At 37.0% G+C, this 12,688-nt stretch overlaps 3 protein-coding genes across 3 annotated transcripts; 2 read left to right on the plus strand and 1 right to left on the minus strand.

Annotated features, from left to right (window-relative positions):
* Positions 1–97: 97 nt before the first annotated feature.
* LOC123211838 (probable inactive purple acid phosphatase 27) lies at positions 98–5,353 on the plus strand. The gene is made up of 12 exons (XM_044630761.1): positions 98–624; positions 841–932; positions 1,457–1,526; positions 1,609–1,731; positions 1,897–1,989; positions 2,395–2,524; positions 2,701–2,782; positions 2,872–3,004; positions 3,710–3,915; positions 4,021–4,146; positions 4,458–4,767; positions 4,869–5,353. Exons 1-12 carry the CDS (start codon positions 427–429, stop codon positions 5,172–5,174), a joined length of 1,869 nt encoding a protein of 622 aa, XP_044486696.1. The 5' UTR covers positions 98–426; the 3' UTR covers positions 5,175–5,353.
* A 128-nt stretch (positions 5,354–5,481) lies between these two features.
* On the minus strand, positions 5,482–8,912 carry LOC123211841 (snurportin-1). The gene is made up of 7 exons (XM_044630766.1): positions 8,375–8,912; positions 7,998–8,184; positions 7,650–7,900; positions 7,148–7,262; positions 6,519–6,611; positions 6,186–6,329; positions 5,482–5,980 (listed from the first exon to the last, which is right to left on the minus strand). The coding sequence occupies exons 1-7, from the start codon at positions 8,737–8,739 to the stop codon at positions 5,864–5,866; spliced, it is 1,272 nt and encodes a 423-aa protein (XP_044486701.1). The 5' UTR covers positions 8,740–8,912; the 3' UTR covers positions 5,482–5,863.
* A 906-nt stretch (positions 8,913–9,818) lies between these two features.
* On the plus strand, positions 9,819–12,685 carry LOC123212411 (pentatricopeptide repeat-containing protein At5g50390, chloroplastic). The gene has a single exon (XM_044631535.1). It carries the CDS (start codon positions 10,443–10,445, stop codon positions 12,561–12,563), a length of 2,121 nt encoding a protein of 706 aa, XP_044487470.1. The 5' UTR covers positions 9,819–10,442; the 3' UTR covers positions 12,564–12,685.
* The last annotated feature ends 3 nt before the right edge of the window (positions 12,686–12,688 follow it).

Consider the following 12,688-nt stretch of genomic DNA (forward strand, 5'->3'; position numbering starts at 1 on the left):
AACCCATTCCTTCCGTCCCAATAATTCTCGGGTACATATGTGAAAGGCATTTTAAAAATAATTATTTTAAATAGTATCCCTAAATTAACCCATGCATGTTATGTAATTCAGAGACAGTCCTCTTAATAGTCAAACACAACCTGGTTTCCCACGACCAGAAACGAGCCACTGGTCGTTTCTCGTACACACAAACACAAACTGAGAGGGGTAGTTGTTCTTGTTTTCATTAGAATCGAGATTCAACTTTGCTGCTTGTCTTTTCGTTTAGTTCACGTTCCTCCACGCTCCTTACGTATATTAAATTGAGAGGAAACGCAATCCATTAAAGTCAAGCAGGAATAATACCGAGTATATTAATTGGCATCAATAATCTTAACTCAGTCTGGTTATATAAAGGGGGGTTTGAGTATCAGAGACTTGGCGAAAATGGAAGAGAGGCTCAAATTGGTGTCTTTGTTTCTCTTGGTGTTTTTATGCTCTGTCAGTTGTAATATCAGTTTGACTTGGGCTCATGTTAGTGGAATTGGAGAACAGCCCCTCTCCAAAATTGCTATTCATAAAACTGTGGTTGCGCTCCATGACTCTGCTACTGTTAAAGCATACCCAGGCGTTCTTGGGCTAAAGGTATTCATTTTTATATATCTTGTTCATTTCTTTAGTTGTTTTTGTTTCATTATCACTTTTGGATAAACGTTGGAGAAAAATAGTCCTTGAATGTGTTTCCTTGATGACAGTGTACTTGTAGCTGATCGAAATTTTTATACTTATTCAAAAGTTGTAGCCTTGAACTGATTGTAATTTATTTATTTTTACTTATTGTTCTCATTTATATGATTGCAGGGGGAGGATACTCAATGGGTAACTGTTGAACTTGTGTTCCCAAATCCATCAATAGATGATTGGGTTGGAGTCTTTTCTCCTGCGAAATTTAAGTAAGGTCCTTATAGTCTCACTATGAACTGCTAAGTTTGATTTATCTAAGAAAAACCGTTAACTTCTATGGGATTAAGTGTCTTAAGACTATTCATCATTTAACATTGACCTTTTACTTTTTGGATTTGTAATATTTACATATAGTCTAGCATCTTGGAAAATAGGATCCTTTTGCATTTTTTAGTGACTCATCATCCCATGGAATGAATCGAGAATGAGATTAGATAAGAGTTAATAATCAAGGGAAGATCTTCCGAATTTCATTTCCTTATAATCAAATTGCATTCAGGAAGGATTTTCTTTGACCCAAATTTTTAGATATTTGATATTTGTGTCTCATGAATATTTGTAATTAGAATCGAGACTGATCTTATTTAGTTAACCTTTTACAAGAAAAATCTTTCAACCAACCAAGTTTCTGATTATTATACATCACCAAATCAATGCTCTTTGATATAATATGATTAGGAGCTTCTAATTATTAATGTTTCAGTTCTTAGAAAACTTTTATTTTGGTATGCAGCTCATCAACATGTCCACCAGTAAATGACCCAAAAGAACAGACACCGTACATCTGCTCAGCTCCAATAAAGGTGTGTACATTGGAGCTTGTGATTTCACTTTAAAAAGTCAGTTATGAAAGAGTCAATATGATGTTGGGTCCTTTTGTTCCAGTACAAGTATGCAAATGATTCAAATGCAAGCTATTCGAAGACTGGCAAAGCTTCTTTGCAGTTTCTGCTTATAAATCAGCGTGCAGATTTCTCTTTCGCACTATTTTCAGGCGGGTTGTCAAATGTGAGTTCACATGTCTCTATGCCCATTCTTCCTCAACATAGATTTTCTTACATGTATTAATACATTGCCTTGATTCATCTTAAATCCTTTATTCATTCTTCATTTTTTTCTTCATAATATTTTGTTTAGCTCCAAGTGGGCTAATTCTGTTCTTGGGTTTTGCAGCCTAAACTAGTGGCAGTTTCAAATTTCATTTCTTTTGCCAACCCAAATGCACCTCTTTATCCACGCCTTGCTAATGGCAAGCTGTGGGATGAGGTAAGTAGGTTTCTATTGACATGAGCTATCATTGTTTTGTGACGTTTTCTTTCATTAATGATTGCTGGTGAAGTAAATTGTTAGTATGTCCCAAGCTCTCCAAAGTTTCTATGATATCACTTAAGTCTAGAATTCTCAGTTTTGTGAAGCTCTATATTTGCTTGTTCATGATCTCTCATTTTACTTCCGGAAGATGCCTCATGCTGCTTTCAAAGATATTTATTTTCCTAAATCATGTAGCCAGACTTTGCTAAATTAGATCTGTCACTAATCAAAAGTTCTATGTTTGAGCATAAATTTTACTATCATTAGATTTGCTTTATGAGCAATTATATATCCTGTGTAGTTCACCTCACTGGACATGGTGTAGCTATTTATATGGATGCTGTTTTCTATCTTCCATAGATGACTGTAACCTGGACTAGTGGCTATGACATCCATGAAGCTGTTCCATTGGTTGAATGGGGTTTGAAGGGAGATGTACAGACTCAGTCACCAGCTGGGACATTAACATATTTTCGGAATGACATGTGTGGTAAGTGATATCATAGGTGTCATTTTTTATAGTCTCATTGTCAAGGCTTTCATGCAACTGATTTGCAGCCATCTCCTAGGACTAGCTCTATACATGATGATTGGTAATTTTTCACTTGTTGCAGCAGTACATTTCGCTGGCCTGTTGCATAATGTGGTTACCTTGTTACTTGGCAGGTTCACCTGCACGAACGGTCGGCTGGCGTGATCCTGGTTTCATACACACAAGTTTCTTGAAAAATTTGTGGCCTAACTCTCAGTATGCATCTTGAAGATTCATAATAGTTTTCTGTATAAATATTGTAGGTTGAGAGACATTTGTTTATTGTTGTCATGCTGGTATCTCAGGTATACATACAGGATGGGTCATCACTTACAAAATGGCTCTTATATCTGGAGCAAGTACTATTCATTCAAATCTAACCCATATCTTGGACAAGACTCTTTACAGCGTATCATAATTTTTGGTGACATGGGGAAGGTAGTATCGACAAGCCTCTTCAGACTAACTTGTGTGTGTTTTTTTTTTTGGTTTTATATATCAAAATAAAGACAATACTGTAATTAACAAATTTGTCATGTGGTTTCTGTTTATTGGTGAGTTTACTGGGGCTTTGTTGTGTATACATGCCTGCCAAAAGAAAAAAAAAATTGTAAATGCGGTATTTTTTTTTCCTCTTTGTGAGGCCACTTTTTAATAGGAACATGGCTTTTTTCAACTATCTGCCTTCAAAATAGTGGTCTTTAAATCATGTTCCAATTATAGATTTACTTGGTTGTTGGAGCCTGAAGGTAGTATTCAGTGGCTGAATAGAGCTTTATCTTCAGTTGATCAGTATAAAATGGTCCAAACTGAGCACTCCACTGTTAAATCTTTCACTCTTTCATGAATAGGTTGTACTTTTAATATCAACACCCCGCTTTTTTACATCAACCTGATGGCAGAAAATAAGGTACTGACCAGTACCAGTAAATTTCTGAATTTTTAAAGTTTTGAACTTTGGGGTGACAACATGATTTGAGCTATTGTCTGTTAATTAATGAATAAAGTAGCATTCATCTTAGGATGCTTGGGAAGACCTGATAAAGATTTGCTGCTAAGAAGCAACTCAAAAAAGCCCTTTTCTCTCTTTCTACAGGTTAACTGAGTTACTTAAAAGATTTGTGCTTCTTCAATTTTTTCCAGGCTGAGCGTGATGGTTCGAATGAGTATAGTAATTATCAGCCAGGTTCACTAAACACTACAGACCAACTCATCAGGGACTTGAGCAACATTGACATAGTTTTCCATATTGGAGATCTTACATATTCAAATGGCTATATTTCTCAGTGGGATCAGTTCACAGCCCAGGTGGAACCTATTGCATCAACCTTGCCATATATGGTTGGAAGGTCTGTTTTCTTGAATGTGAATCAGTAACATGTCTTTATGAAAATAGATCAAAGCTTTTAAGTTAGAGCACTGACAAAGTATAATGTGTTTGATTTCTTATGCAGTGGTAATCATGAACGTGATTGGCCAAATTCAGGATCCTTCTATGACACTGCAGATTCAGGTGGTGAATGCGGTGTGCCAGCAGAGACCACGTTTTATGTTCCTGCTGAGAACAGAGCAAAGTTTTGGTAACTGACATACATTTTCTCATGTAATGCAACTACTAACTATTGGTCATTACTAACTTAAGCATGAACAGTATTATTGAAATATAATAAAAACCTAATACATGTCAAGAATGTTTCTTCCTATATATATGGTATATTAGCCTCCTTTTCCGCCCAATGCAAACTATGGCATTACACTTAGCCAAGTCTAAGCTTTCTGCCCATTTAGCAGTTATTTTTCTTGTGAGGTAGGAGATAGGTTTGCGTTCTGAAGAAATGTACATCTTCATTTTAGGCACTCCTTTATAATGTTTGACATATTTGAGGGGCAGGTATTCAACCGATTATGGCATGTTTCACTTCTGTATAGCTGATACTGAGCATGACTGGAGGGAGGGATCTGAACAATATAGATTCATTGAGAATTGCCTTGCGTCAGTGGACAGACAGAAGCAACCTTGGCTGATCTTTGCTGCTCATCGTGTACTTGGGTATTCCTCTAATGAGTGGTATGCTGAGGAAGGTTCATTTGAAGAACCCATGGGCAGGGAAAGTTTGCAGAGGCTCTGGCAGAAGTATAAGGTGGACATTGCATTTTACGGCCATGTCCATAATTATGAAAGGTCATGCCCTATCTATCAGGTATGGCCAATTAGAAAGCTTTATTCCGGGATTGTGATAATAAAAATTACAACCTCAGACAATTAACTACATTATCATTTGATTTCATTCTGGTGCTGCAGAATCAATGTGTGAATTCAGAAAAATCCCATTATTCAGGCACAGTTAATGGGACAATCCATGTCGTCGTTGGTGGGGGAGGGAGTCACCTATCGGAGTTCACCGACTTCATCCCCAACTGGAGTCTTTACCGGGATTATGATTTTGGATTTGTCAAAATGACCGCATTTAACCATTCTTCTCTGCTATTTGAGTATAAGAAGAGCAGCGATGCCAAGGTTTATGATTCCTTCACGATTTCCAGGGACTACAGAGACGTCTTAGCTTGTGTGCACGATGGCTGTGAATCGACCACTTTGGCATCTTAAATCATCCAAATTTAATTGCAGAAATCTTCTTCCTTTGATACTTCTATTGATTTCAATTTGGTTGCAACTTGTAAAATTTTCTTTGTACAATAAACAAATAAAATTTAACATAATCTTTCATCATTCATGAAAAGTTAGTCAACAGAATTCAATGCCAGCAGCAAAAGCTTTCAGTACTCTCATAGTTTCTTAAGTATCAATAAATTTTCGAAGACTCATTAATTTATACTTCCTTTGAGGTAAACAGTCAAACAAGGTTAAAACAATATTTAACCTACAACGATAGCAGTTGCATAGACAAAGGCTATTAAAGAACAAAAAGTAAATAATTTCCCATTGATGTAAATCGCAGGAATGAAGGTACTACATATTGTATCAAGCAGATCTCATATTTCTAAGCTAAGGGTACAATCTCCGCGAAGCAAAGGTGCCTACAACTAAACCCAACAAGATAACAGACCAAACATATAAACCGAGGGTTGAAAAGTTAATCAACAGTGGGTGGCAATAATTAAATACACCTGCTGCTTACTGGAATCATACAAAACTTCCTAGCTATCATTTGCCAGATACAAAGAAGTCATAAACCATCCAAGAGAGCCATGCAAAACCACCATCCTCCAGTGAGTGATATTAGTGTGCTTTAGTGGGCAAAGCTATGTGAAAAACCAGTAGTCACAGGCACTCCATCAACCAACCATCTCGACATCAGAAGTTTTGTTTTCTTGATCATTTGATGAACTAACCGAAGCTAACAGATCATCAAATTTTAGGGGTACATGTCGTACCATATACTGAAATATAACCTGCAGTGCAAATTTCAAGGCATGAACAATAACATTAAGATAGACATTAAAAAAACTTGGACATACGGAGGCCAAAATAGAAACACAGTAAACCAGCCAACCAAGGATGCAAACAAAAATATGAGACATTGTTCACAATCATACAATTTAATACTCTCATTTACAATTTTAGGGGATTGTCGTCACACATATGAATGGTTCTGACCTTAGAGTAACTATCTGCAAATATGCGTGCTCGATTGGTCTTGCCAAGATAATGTAAATCAGCCTTCTCAAGCTTCCCATCCACAAAACTCAATCCTCCATCGCCAATAGCAAACTTTAGAAAACTACCAAAATGTAGCTCTGACTGAAATTAAAAAAAAAAAAAACCAATTATCAATGTGATTGACAAACATACGATGAAAAGCGAGTACTAGAAACATCCTAATCAAAGCATCACATGAATTAAATAGGCACACAATATCAGTGCAATTAGTAGACAACAAAAGTGACAATGCTAGATCCAAGCATTCATTCTGATTACAAAGAAACACACCCTCTGTATGAAATCCCTATCTAAGCAGCCAAAGACGACAGGAGGATCATCTGATGTAGATAGTTTTCCATCATCTTGCAGCTCCAAAACTACCTGATATTAAGAAAAAGAAAAAAGAATATAAGCAGCTGCTCACAACATAAAAATAAAATATAATTTTACGTTCTATACATGTGAATTCATGAGTTTATCATAAAATGATAAGTGTCATGAACCTTTGATACTTAACATTATAACTTAAGATTCTATCTACGGTAACATATTCTATTCAGTCCGAAAGGATAAACATTTATGGTCGTAAAACCATTAATCAACTCTAGACAGTACTACCATTAATAACAGAAATGAATTTTAAATTATTTTGATGAGGATCAAAGTCCATCCAATAAAGTACATTTGCACAGCACTCTGAGGTGTATTCATGATCATAAGCTATAAAACAGTTGGTTCGTGTTGTAGAAATAAAATCTTTTGAACATTTCAGGAAATCCATCACTCAAAGTCAACACAGAACAATACATGTCAAGCTTTATATCAAGCAAATTAGAAGATATCCATAGATGAAACAATTTAAGTGGAGGACAAGAAAACATAAAGGAGCACAGGTAAGTGGGGCTTGCAACTTTAACCTGTTGTTGGCTTGGAATGTCTCCTTTACCATCAGTGTCAATTACATATTGACTACAGTGTTCATCCTTCCAGACTAATGCTAGAGGTGTGCTTCCAGTTTGATAATGAGCATGCCTGAGAGGGAAACAATACAAAATAATGTCAGATAAAAATAACATGAGTTATTAATCAGTTCCAACAATATGAAAACTACAAAATTTGAAATCAATGATAATAACAAGCATGAAGTTGATGGTGTCAGAACAAGAACATTATAGATGAAACCATCCCCGAAGAATGCCAGTCCTAGCAGCTCATCATAATATCAGGAGTTCTAAAATAACCTTCGCATTTTTCCTGTCAATCAAGTGGGAGATATACTAGCAAGCAAAACGTGCCTACAAGCACTTCTGTACTTGAAAATCTTATCTGCTAAAACAGAAGACGTATCACTCAACTAACTGCAAGCTGGAGAAAATTTTAGTTCACAACAATATTTACACCCTTAGGGAAATAACGTACTTGTTATAAAACAATAGCCCATCCTTGACATAAGACACCACTCCTGTATATGCTGCATACAGACCACTCGGATCACAATTGAATACAGCTACAGGGCTGAATCTGAATTTATGGTAACGTGAAGGAGAATCAGAGGCCCCAGTCTCTGCCAGCTTGGAGTTCAACCAAAAAAACCTGAACTCAGCAGTGCAATCATAAAGAGAGTATCCCCGCCAACAAACCATGTCAATGACGTAATAAGTTTGATCGGACTGCACCCAACAACCACAACCAGTATGAGATTACTACAAGCATTAGGCAAAACCAAGAAACAAACAGATTGCAAGAAATAACAAAATTAAAGTAAACCTCGTGAAAAATGCAGTCAAGTATACAATAGGATTGAGAAGAGCCAGACTGATCTCGGGTTCTTGCCCCACAAGGCAAAGCAGATGGGAAATGATGCAAAACAGAGCCATTCCGCAGCCTACTAACTGTTGTTCCGTTTGAGGAAACCACAATACACCTTTTTCCAGCCGGCCTTGCCAATACATACCTACCAATAAAGCCAAAATCACATTTTTTTTTAAGTGAATATTAGAAAATTCAATAATAACAAAACTACAGTGTGCACTTGTTAAGATTAGGTTCTTCTTCTTGCTTTAATTTATGACATAATTCACAGAGTCAATTTATATGAGATATGTTTAAAGCAAAATTAATTGTTGCTATTATTATTACCATACCAGTCGTGGGTCAAGCGATCAGGAACGTCGATCATCCATTCAGGAAGCATCAATTGTGAGGCGAACCACTTGCGAGCTTCAGCTCCTTTAAGCTTTGAAGCCTGACAAACATCAAGGTCTTTCTTTAGAGATTCGGATTCTTCTTCGGGTTTGGATTCAGGTTCTTCTACAAGCTCAATTTCTAATTCGGGTACAGGTTCAGGGGTTTGGGTTTGGAGGGAAAGGACGGAGGAGGCTAAGCAACGAGCCTGGTGTTGAGCGTCACGGCGGTTCTGTGCTTGGCGGAGCAGCGAGAGATCCCTACGCCTCTGTTGATCGGAGATTGCCGGTCTTTTGAACGGCCGGCGAACATCGTGGGGCGCCATTCAACTCTTCTCTGCTTATTCAGGAGAGAAACGACCCTGCAAAATTTTTAGTAAATAAAACGATTACAACGACGTCGGTTCAAAGATGCCCGATTACTAGAGGTGGCGGACTCGAGATGCCTTCGAAACGCAAAGGCAATGAAACGACTAGCGAGCCTGCGGATATAAAAACTTTGAAAAATAACAAAAGCGACTTCGCATCGATTGACAGCTAGTAGGTTTTATATTATCAAAGAAACGACGTCGCATCCATATTACTTAGTATGTTTCTACTTTGATATTTAAAAATACAGGGTTTTTTAACGATTGTTGATCAACCTTGTTTGAATAATATGTTATTTGATGATACCATGTTTGATTGGGTTACTGAAAACATGTTTAAAACCCAAACCCAAAATAATTCATTTGGTAAAAATTTGCACCAATAAAAAAATATCTAGATTTTTTACAGAAGGTTGGCTAAAAAATAAGGATCTATCCAATTTTATCTTTAAAAAATTGATCGAATCTTGAGTTAAAAAAAATTCAACCAACTTTTTTACAAAGAATAATAATTATATGAATTATTCCACAAGGGATCAATTCAGAGTGGCAATGCATGTTGATTTTGGGGACATGAGAGTGGTATATGTAAAAAAGGTATACCCCTGCTGCAACGCATCAATAGTAAAGGGTTCCTCTTGAAAATTTCCAAATTGTTCTTCTTGCAGTACTTGATAAAAGGCGAGGTGAAAAAATTGTTGAACATATTTGCAGTCGTTGCCAACAATTAGGACACATCAGGCTTAGTTGTCCTAGCCAACATCCTATTCCAAACATAGTAGTGTCATCAAAGGTTTTTGGTAAAGAGGGTGTCCCACATATCATACGTAGAAAATAATCTAGTTAGTCCCACCAACAGTGAGCGTGCCCAAATGACAGTGTTAACCAATTATAATCACATTCGATTACGAAAATATTTACAAAACTCAATAAAAACACAATCAATTCATTCAAATTGAAAAAGGAAAAAAGAAACATTAGAACCAAAAAGCTCCAAACATTACATCCGTGGTATCTCCATTTTTCAGAGCAAGCTTAAGTAAATCTCCACACCCATAGTAATAAAAAATAAGATAATAATCTTTTCTCCTATTTTTTTGCATGAAAAGACGTTGAAAAGCTCGAGATTGATGGCAAAAACTTGGTATGTGGGACGAAAAGCTCTATACACAAGGTATAATTTGTGAAGAAGACAATTTCGTTCGACCATAATTTGTTGTTCAGAAGAAATGGCCATGGAGTGGTGATTAATTTCATATACACTCCCTTGATATGAACAATTTTAACTAGTTACCCTTTGCATTGGCCATCGAATTTTATTAATTTATCAATTTCCCATCTGTTAATCTGATCAAACATGGGGATCGGCCAGATCACCTTTCCTTATTATTTTCGTGTGTCGACGTGGTCACGTGGATGAACACTTTCCGTCCTTGTCTCTCGTCAAATCCTCGAAAATATCGTTCAACAACCTCAACAAGTTCGGGCGGATTTGTCAATGCTGACCCTCTGCATAATTACTCTCTTAAGCATGATATTATATCATTCCATTCTAGTAAAGTTTGAAATTCAACGTCTTTTTTTGGAGCTATCATCACTACAATTCAGAGGTACGGTTTCTCAACTCCTTTGAGAGTTCATAGTTATTGTTATTGTAGAATATGAGTATGGAGCTTCCACTCTTACGTTTCCAGAATATATCATTAGATCAAATTCAAAGTAGTTGTAGCTTTCCTTTTTCGTTTTGGGATAAAAAACAAGTTTTCAAAAATAAATTCTTGTTTTCTGGATATTATTTTTCGTTGGATAGAAGAAAATGGAAGATTCCGTTTGGTAGGATTAGTTGTTCTTTAATGGAGCAGGGGCTAAAGCCACGACCCAAGCCAAATAAAGTCAATATTGAGGAATTAAAAGAGAACCAAGTGCAAGAGATCCAGGTGAAGAAACCCTGTGCAGGGCTTTGTAGTCAGATAGAGAAGCTAGTGTTGAACAAAAATTATAAAGAGGCACTTGAGTTGTTCGAGATTTTGGAGTCGGAAGTTGGTTTTGATGTTGGCCGTAGCACATATGATGCTTTAGTGAGTGCTTGTATAGGTTTAAGGTCTATTAGAGGTGTGAAGAGGTTATGTAATTACATTCAAAGTAATGGATTTGAACCTGATCTGTATTTGAGAAACAGGTTACTCCTTATGCATGTCAAATGCGGGATGATGATTGATGCCCATAAATTGTTCGATGAAATGCCTGAGAGGAACTTGGTTACATGGAATATACTAATTGGGGGGCAAATTGACTCTGGAGATTACATAGGAGCATTTGAGTCGTTTTTAATTATGTGGGAGGAGTTTTCCGATGGTGGGTCAAGAACCTTTGCCACTATGATTCGGGCATCTGCTGGGTTGGGAGACATTTCTGTGGGAAAACAGTTGCATTCCTGTGCTGTTAAAATGGGTGTTGGTGATGATACTTTTGTTTGTTGTGCTTTGATTGATATGTACAGTAAATGTGGAAGCATTGAAGATGCTCAATTTGTTTTTGATGAGATGCCAGAGAAGATTACAGTAGCATGGAACACAATTATTGCAGGTTATGCTCTTCATGGCTATAGTGAAGAAGCTCTGGATTTGTATTATGAGATGCGTGATTCTGGGGTTAAAATGGATCATTTTACATTTTCTATGATCATTAGAATTTGTGCAAGGTTAGCTTCTGTTGAACATGCTAAGCAAGCTCATGCAGGTCTAGTTCGTCATGGTTTTGGTTTAGATATAGTAGCAAACACGGCGCTTGTGGACTTCTATAGCAAATGGGGAAGAATAGAAGATGCTCGTCATGTTTTCGACAAGATGCCCTGCAAGAATGTCATTTCCTGGAATGCCTTGATTGGTGGATATGGTAATCACGGCCGTGGAGAAGAGGCTGTTGAGTTGTTTGAGAAAATGCTTCATGAAGGAATGAGACCAAACCATGTGACATTTCTTGGTGTGTTATCTGCTTGTAGCCATTCAGGCTTGTCAGAACGTGGATGGGAAATTTTTCAATCAATGAGTAGGGATCACAAGATCAAGCCACGTGCAATGCATTATGCTTGTATGATCGAGTTATTGGGTCGAGAGGGACTTTTAGATGAAGCCTTTGCCTTAATTAGAGATTCTCCCTTTAAACCTACAGCAAATATGTGGGCTGCCTTGCTAACAGCTTGTCGAGTACATGGGAATTTAGAGCTCGGGAAATTTGCTGCTGAGAAGCTTTATGGAATGGAACCTGAAAAACTTTGTAATTATGTTGTGCTTCTAAATATATATAACAGTAGTGGTAAGTTAAAGGAAGCGGCCAATGTTGTGCAAACCTTAAGAAGAAAGGGATTAAGAATGCTTCCGGCATGCAGTTGGATTGAAGTCAAGAAGCAATCTCATGTTTTCTATTCCGGGGATAAATACCATGTCCAGACCAAGGAGATTTACCAGAAAGTGGATAGCTTGATGCTAGAAATTTCAAAGCATGGGTATGTTCCGGAGAAGAAAATTTTGCTTCCTGATGTGGATGAACGGGAACAGCGTGTATTACTGTACCACAGTGAGAAACTGGCCATAGCTTTTGGTTTGATCAATACACCAGATTGGATGCCGCTACAAATTGTGCAGAGCCATCGGATTTGTTGTGACTGTCATAATGCAGCAAAGTTGATAGCTACGGTTACGCGACGGGAAATTGTAGTAAGGGATTCTAGCAGATTCCACCATTTTAAAGATGGGATATGTTCATGTGGTGACTACTGGTGATGGTAAATTAGTGATTTAACTTGAGAGAATTAAGAAACTCTTCCTTCTTATTGGTTGTATTGATTCATTATCCTCCTCGGATATACCATAAAAATAAAGTAAAAATATGATTTGAATTTGCATTC

Source organism: Mangifera indica, chromosome 3 (genome assembly GCF_011075055.1).
Source record: "Mangifera indica cultivar Alphonso chromosome 3, CATAS_Mindica_2.1, whole genome shotgun sequence".
In the NCBI taxonomy this organism is placed as follows: Eukaryota; Viridiplantae; Streptophyta; class Magnoliopsida; order Sapindales; family Anacardiaceae; genus Mangifera; species Mangifera indica.